General features: G+C 43.5%; 1 protein-coding gene across 1 annotated transcript in view; it reads right to left on the bottom strand.

Annotated features, from left to right (window-relative positions):
- KIF16B (kinesin family member 16B) overlaps positions 1-7,724 on the bottom strand; it is a 270,569-nt gene that overhangs the window by 246,566 nt on the left and 16,279 nt on the right. Inside the window, exons 3-5 of the mRNA XM_010854070.1 lie at positions 5,925-6,041; positions 3,684-3,781; positions 2,859-2,968 (exon numbers count right to left, since the gene is read on the bottom strand). Coding sequence (XP_010852372.1) covers positions 2,859-2,968; positions 3,684-3,781; positions 5,925-6,041 — 325 coding nt within the window. The remainder of the gene's footprint in view (positions 1-2,858; positions 2,969-3,683; positions 3,782-5,924; positions 6,042-7,724) is intronic.

Below are 7,724 nucleotides of genomic sequence, written 5' to 3'. Positions count from 1 at the left end.
CATATACAAAATGTTGATGGATATTGCAGAACTGTCCTCCATAAAAGGCAACTTACACACAACAGTAACAATGCAAAAGACTGCCTGTCTCCCAACACTGTCCCAGGCTCCTTACAGCTGCTGGGGACAGGCAGCAGACGCTATCTCAAAGAATTTTTATTCTGCTTTCCTCTGCTTATTAGTGACGTCAATCTTTCTTTCCTTCATTTAAAAATCATGTGTGTTTCCAGGTGGCCAACAGACAAATGAAAAGATGCTCAACATTATTAGATAAATGCCAATCAAAAGTACAGGGTACTCCCTCACCCCTGGTCAGAATGGCCATCATTTTAAAAATCTACAGATAAATGCTGGAGGGGATATGGAGAAAAGGGAACCCTCCTACTCTGCTGGTGGCAATGGAAGCTGGTGCAGCCACTGTGGAAACAGTATAAAGGTTCATCAGAAAACCGTAACGAGAATTACGTATGCTCCAGCAATTCCATTCCTAGACATACAGCCAGACAAGATACATGCACCGCTATGTTTCCAGCAGCACTATTTACAATAGCTGAGGCGTGGAAACAACCTCGACATCCATCAACAGATGAAGGGGTAAATCAAGATGTGATATACATACATACATATACACGTGTGTGTATGCACATCATTAGAAAAGAAGCAATTAATGCCATGTGCAGCAACGTGGACCCAACTAGAGATTACCATGCTAAGTGAATTAAGTCAGAAAAAGACAAATAGCATATGGTATCACTTCTGTGTGAAGTCTAAAATATGGCACCAAGGAACCTACCTATTAAACAGAAACAGAATCACAGACATGGACCAAGGTGGTGCCCAGGGTGAGGCGTTGTGGGAGGAACGGAGTTGGAGGCTGAGGTCAGCGATATAAGCTGTTATATACAGAAGGCATAAACGACAAGGTCCTACTGTATAGCACAAAGGACTATATGCAATATCCTATTATAAACCATAATGGAAAAGAGTACTTTTAAAATGTATGTGTATATATAAATTCATACATACATATAAATGTATAACTGAAGCACTGCTGTATAGCAGAAATTAACACAACACTGTAAATTAATTTTTTAAAATACTGATTAAAAATCATCAATATTTCTATGGACAACCTAGTCACATTCTTTGTTCATTTTTCTCCTTGGTAGTGGAGCTGTCTGTAATTTACAGGAGCTCCTTATATAATAGGAAAACAAGTCCTTTGTCTGAAACTTGAATTGAAAATATCCTCTCCACCTTGTAAGTTGTTTTTTCACTTTGCCTATAGTGTTTCTACCAAGTATAAAGTTCATTTTTTGTTTTGTTTCAACATTTCAAATTTAACACTTTTATTTCATATTTTCTGGATTTTAAGTAAAAAAATTTTAAAAGCCCTCCCTTCTCTAAATTTCCAGAAAAAAAATAATCCAGGGTTTCTTGCAGTCATTATGTCACTTTTTACATTAAATCTTTGCTCCATCTGCCATTTACTTTAGTATACAAATTGAGCTCTGGTACCAATTTTCTCTTTTTTTTTTTCTCCAAGACAACTTACTAACCCCTATTCCCCCAGTGTTTGAATAGCAGATTTATTAGAAACTAAATCCCCTTTAAGTATTGACAGTAGATTCTGGATTTTTACCCTGCTTGATTAACCTGTCTCTCCACAAACCCAGCCCTATAGTATGTCTTAACATTTGATAAGACAGTTAAAGGGAAAAGGCAGTTAGGCTAAAAACTATTAACGATAGTATTTATCCCACACTCCATGGAACAAATACATAGTTACTCACCTTGCTGTGGGCATGAAACACAAAAGTTCAATCGAAAATTTACTAAAATGCAGATGGGATCCTGTTAGCACACCTGGTTTTCCAGGTGAAAAAGACAACAGAAGTAGAAACATCTTTGAATCCATGACCAGTTCTCAGCCTTGCCTCTGATGAAACACACAGGAAGGACATCACCACAATAGAAGATAGGAGAGCCTGTCTGTGTGCGATTCCTAGTCTCCAGCCTCACCTCAGCTGCCTCACACAGAGGAGTGTGCAGAGCTGACTATTCTAAAGACAGCCTTCCGTCCAGCCTGTTTTTAAAATAGTTTGCAGGAGCCAGTCCTTTACCCATCACTCCTTGGGACAGTCCTCCCAATGAACAGTGACCTGACGAATGTATCACAACACAAAGGCCGAGAACACAGCACGGGAACTTCAAACACTCTTCCCAAAGGTGAGAGGTCTCAGAATCACCCTACAGTCATGTTACCGTTAAGATGAGTAAAAACACACCCCTGAAATGCAACGCCATTTAAAGAAGCTATAGAGTTACTTATCTTGCCTGAAAACTTTGGAAAATAAGTTTCTGGAGTTCTTAAAGGTAGACACGATCTATTGGCAAGCCCTGCAAAATCGGCTAATGGCCAGTAAAGTAGAAGCACATTAAGTGAATAGAGCACAGTGGCGTGCTAACTTGCTTCAGTCGTCTCGGACTCTATAGACTCTACAGCTGGACTCTACAGACTCTATAGACTCTAGCCCACCAGGCTGCTCGGTCCATGGAATTCTCCAAGCAAAAGTACTGGAGTGGGTTGCCGTGCCCTCCTCCAAGGAATCTTCCCAACCCAGGGATCAAACCCCACGTCTCTTATGCCTCCTGCACTGGCAGGTGGTTTCTTTGCCACCAGTACCACCTGGGAAGCCCCAGTGTTCAGTGGCAGCACATGTAATTTTTACTATAATTAAACTCCAAAATTAAATTTTTTAGATGTCATCATTATCCTTCATTTCTTTTTCTCTGAAACTATTATTCTTAACAAAAACTCCCAAGAAGAAAAGAGCTGTGAAAACATCCACTCTTACCTTCCACATAAGGCCCCTCTTTTGGATGCTCACGGACTCTTAGATTGAAGGTTTTGGATGACTTCCGCCTAAGAAGATCTCTCACACGTTCATTATAAATTTCTAAGTAGCTAAAAATGACAAACAGAGTTGAATTCAGTAAAATTACTGCAGGCACTAATAGCAGCAGCAGCAGCATACATTTATGGGCGATAACTACATATCAGGTACAGCACTTTACGGGGATTATTTCCTTTAATCCCTACAATAGCTCAAAGGTAGGTACTATCTTCCTCGTCTTACACACTAGGCAGCAAAGACTTGGGCGATTTAAACAGCCTGTCCAAGGCCTCACGGCCTCTGAGAGCTCAGGCAGCCAGGAGAATACCCTGATTGCCATATCTGCCCTCAAACCACTGACCAAACTGCCTCTCCACACAGGTTTAAGTCCAAGGAGAGGGGGAAAAAAACACCTCCACCGCCCAGATTTACTTAAAGATCAGAATGACAGTGATCCAATCAACATAAAGAATAACACAAACCTTATTCAAATAAAAGAATAAGGCAAGTGGGTACAAACTGAAAGGTCAAAAGCTCACTGCATTTGAGATGATCATCATACATTAATTTCAGACCAGGCTGGGTTACCTCCACTAACCTCCAAAGCCCTCATCCAAATGGTACCCAAGGAGGTCACTGAACACACTTGTGCTTTGAGCTTGACTTCCAACCAGCACAGCACAGGATGGGGAAAGGCAGACTCTCCTTTCAGGGATGCAAAGGCCGTATCCATTCCTCATGCCTTGAATCAAGCTCACACACACTCACTCAAGGCACAGGCCCTACCTGACTTCAGTTCGAAAAGACGCCTCATCCCATCTGGTGGTTTCGTTTATCTGACTGAAGAGCCCTTCGCAGATCCGGGGTATTAAGCCAGAATCGCCCTGCAGTGGGAAAGAGGGGTGCCTCAGCTGTAACTTGAAATAAAAGCACCTGATGATTGCATCTGCAATGGGCTGGGGTGGACTTAGACTCCGGGGGCCTACAGGCCCACCCCAGGGACCTGGGCTCACCACTCACCCCTTCCAGGACTGCTTCCTATCCTCTGAAATAAGAGGATTGAGCCTTCTAATTTCTACATGCTGGGACCATAGTAATAGACAGTTGTCAGCTGTCAATCAGCTAAATCGTGGCTTGCAAACATAAGATGTATTCTCTAGCTCTCAAACCAGAGAGTCTACTGCTGTAAAACAAATGTTAAAAAATTTGATCTGGTCAAAGGACAAAAAAAGCTAAAATACACACTGGGCAGAAACCTTAAGAAGTCCTCAAAGAAGCTATTTGTCTTACAAAGGAGCTGATGACCACATTAAGACATACAGACTGTGATGCACTAATTCCTACCCTGTCCTCCCTCGACAGAAAGATTTCAGTACATCACATTACTTATGTGACCTGGGTGTAATTATAGTATTCATGTTTCGGTCGGCAATGACAAGCTGACGAGCCTCAGAATGGCACCAAAGACAAGGAAAAATGCTCCTGTTAGGAGGCCAAACTGAGGTTTCAATGCTTTCTTCTGAAATCTCTCTCTCCTCGCACCTAATCTCCCATTCCCCCCATCCAAAAAAGATATACATACATATATATACACATTTATATATATATATCATCACAAGGTTTAGGAGAACTTTTTTTCCTTTACACCATTAAATCAGTACCAATTCTTATAAAATAAAAATTGGCCCTTTCACCACATTTTTTGTTCTTACTTTAACAAATCAAATAAAAAAAGAATACTCAAATGGTACTCAATTTAAGGTCAGAGAAAAACAGCTGTAACTTGTGAGTGCTTTATAAATGCTGAACTTACATAAACTAGCTAAGAGGAAATCAACAAGCAAAAAAAAAAAAATTTTTTTTTTCTATTTTTTGGCCACACACGGCATGTGGTATCTTAGTTCCCTGACCAGGCATCACACCCATGCCTACTGCAGTGGAAGCTCAGAGTCTTAACCACTGGACCACTGGGGAAGTCCCATAAATTTCATTTTTAGAGAAGGCTTTTTTCCCAAAGCACAGCAGGAAAGAAGGAAGGGTAGAGTAATGGTAAAAGGAAATGTGAAACTCTTGAAATCATCGGTTCTTCAGTTCTTCTCTTATTTTTCGTTGCTTCTCAGGACTGAGGATTCGCAGCACTGCATTTACTTCTACTACAAAGAAGACGCCTGGATTTAAGGAGCCAGGACACACGGGCTGAAAGGCTTTCATCCAGAAAGACCTATCCTCCTTCAATGCATTACTTCTCCCACAAACCACCGAACCTGCAGCATTTGGGCCACCTCTGAGCCTGCCGGCAGGAAGCCCAGCCAAGCTCTGCTAGGTCCTCGACTCCCAGAGTCAATGAACACTTTTCCAAACCATGACATGAGAGAAGTAAAACACACCAGCACCGTCCAGGTCTGGAGAAAACACAGAATGGGATAAGATTCTACAATCACTCCCAGCTTCTCCTCTGCCGTCTATTTTGGGGCAAGTATAATTTTAATGTCTTTAATTTATATAGCATGACTACTAAACTCTACACACTATGTTTGTAACTGTGTAGACTCTATATAACCCATGTAATTCTTACATTTTTCATGTATTCACTGGATTTATGCAGTACCTTTCCACCAAGGAGATTCTTTTTTTTTACATTTTTCTTGGGCAAAAGTGTTTTGAATAATTTTAAAAAGAACAGATTTCAGTAATTTTATTCAAACTGTTGGGTTGGCAGAAAAGAAGAATAAATTACTTGCAGGCCCAGCACACTTTTTTTTTTATAAGATTATAAAGCCTTTAAAAACGGGAAAGGAACTGAGACTCCCATCCATTATTCATGCTTATAAACTTAAAACTGTTTCTAATTTTAAAATCTCTCAGAGGAAATTTCATCCCACTTATTACTGAGTTTTATCTTACTACTAAAGAATGATGAGAACACGAAAAGCATGTTTAGTACCAACCACGTAGACAAAAGGGACATTCTCATCAGTCCAAAGAGAAAATGAGAAATTTGCTTCCCACACAGTGTAAGCCACGTACAGAGTCTCCCATCATAGTGTATGACTTTCCTGATCCGGTCTGCCCGTACGCAAAGACACAAGCATTATAACCTTCGAACGCAGACTTCACGACATCTGTGCCAAGGGTTTTGAAAACCTGGAAGCAAAAAAACAAAAAAGATATAATTAACCATGGATTTTAATAGAAGCCCCTTCAGTGCTGACAGCATTCTTGAATACTACATTCATAGGATTATACCATGCGAAGAAATCACTGAAGAGCTGTTAACAACAGAATACGTGTACTCCAGTTTTTAATCAAAAAGAAACTTCTTAACAAAGCAAAAAGCAATCTCATCCTTTTTCCCACTTAAGTTAACAAAAGATTCCTAAAACATAAAAAGGCAAACAAGGCGAAGTGACAATCATGTACAGAAGCAGAGACAATTTTCAAGCATGGTGACTTACCATCTCAAAAGTAAATAAACACATAAAGTGATTCATTCTATACCAGAGCTTCCATAAACTAAATATTCAAAACCTGAAAGTCACAGCAGCCAGAAGTTATGGCTCAAACCATGCCAAATCAACGCCATCATTTTAAGGATACGGCTATTCATCAGTCTCCAGAGGCTCTCACGAGCTGAGTGACAGGTGGGTGCGGGTGAGGCTGGGATGCTGGGCTCCACCAAGTCAGAGTCCAGTCGATCTTCCCTTTTTGGATATTTTCGAAGCAAGATGAGCTTTGTGGGGCCTGTGATGGTGCTCACAGCCCTGAGTCCACGTCCAGTGTACCCCACAACCGCAGTGGGACACTCGGGAATGGAAGGGAGCGAAGGACAAATGCGTGACCTACGTGATCAATGCGAACGAAGCAACCCGAGATGCCGGGTCATCCTCCTTACCCCAGCGAGGGAGGGGACCAGCCGAAGCTTTCTAACCCCCACCTGCCTTTCAGGTCGCCTCCTGGCCTCTCGGACCAGGACACCAAGGGCACAAAGAACACCTCCCTCCTTCAAAAACAAGTCGCATCAGCAGCTGAGGAGACGGCAGGGAGCGGGGGTGCAATCAGGCTCTCAGAGCAGCAAGAGGTGTGGGATGCACACAGGCCGGGGCAGGATCCACATCAGCCCAGCAGGACAGCGGACTCTCCAGGAGCGACGCTGCGCGAACCGACTCTAGAAACACCGCCTTCCCGAGGGGCCTGGGCCCTCCGGGCAGACCCCACCCCAGACGGCCTGATGACCACCGGCCGCCTGCTCCCCCCTCCCCCGGTAAGCGTCCCGCCACCTACACGGGCTGTCAGCCAGGACGCCTCCGGCCCATCGGCCTGCCCTCCTGTTCAAGCTTCGTCTCCTCAGTCAGAGGTGTACAGCCTACCCCTTCAACCAGGCCGTCTCCACGGAGGACCTCCCATTACCCTCCTTCACTCTGACTTAAGTTTCATCCACTTCCGCTTTAGGAGCTGACATCTTCTGATCTTTTTCTCACAGTCAGATGACTAACTCAACCTTCAACTGTATTCGTGACCCACCCTTGGGGCAAGCCGTGCCACCAGGTCCTCTGTCCCAGGGAGAGGCGAGGCAGCAGGCCCGCAGCAGCCGCAGGGCTGGGAACCACAGCCACCTCCCCAGCCCGGGCCGCGCGCCGCTCAGCATCAGCCTGGAGGCCCGAGCCCACGCTGAAGGCCTTCCTTCACCCCCTCCACACACATCCACACACACACACACACACACACACTTCCGTGAAGCAGAACCAGGAATCCCACAGGGACTTTGGGCTCCAGACTAACCATCTGAGAGGCTGGTTTTCACCACCGCATATAGAATAGGAAGAAAAC

This window comes from Bison bison, unplaced genomic scaffold (genome assembly GCF_000754665.1).
Source record: "Bison bison bison isolate TAMUID 2011002044 unplaced genomic scaffold, Bison_UMD1.0 scf7180017864335, whole genome shotgun sequence".
Taxonomy (NCBI): Eukaryota; Metazoa; Chordata; class Mammalia; order Artiodactyla; family Bovidae; genus Bison; species Bison bison.
Note: the sequence above shows the minus strand (reverse complement) of the source record. Positions and strands in the feature narration are given on the sequence as shown.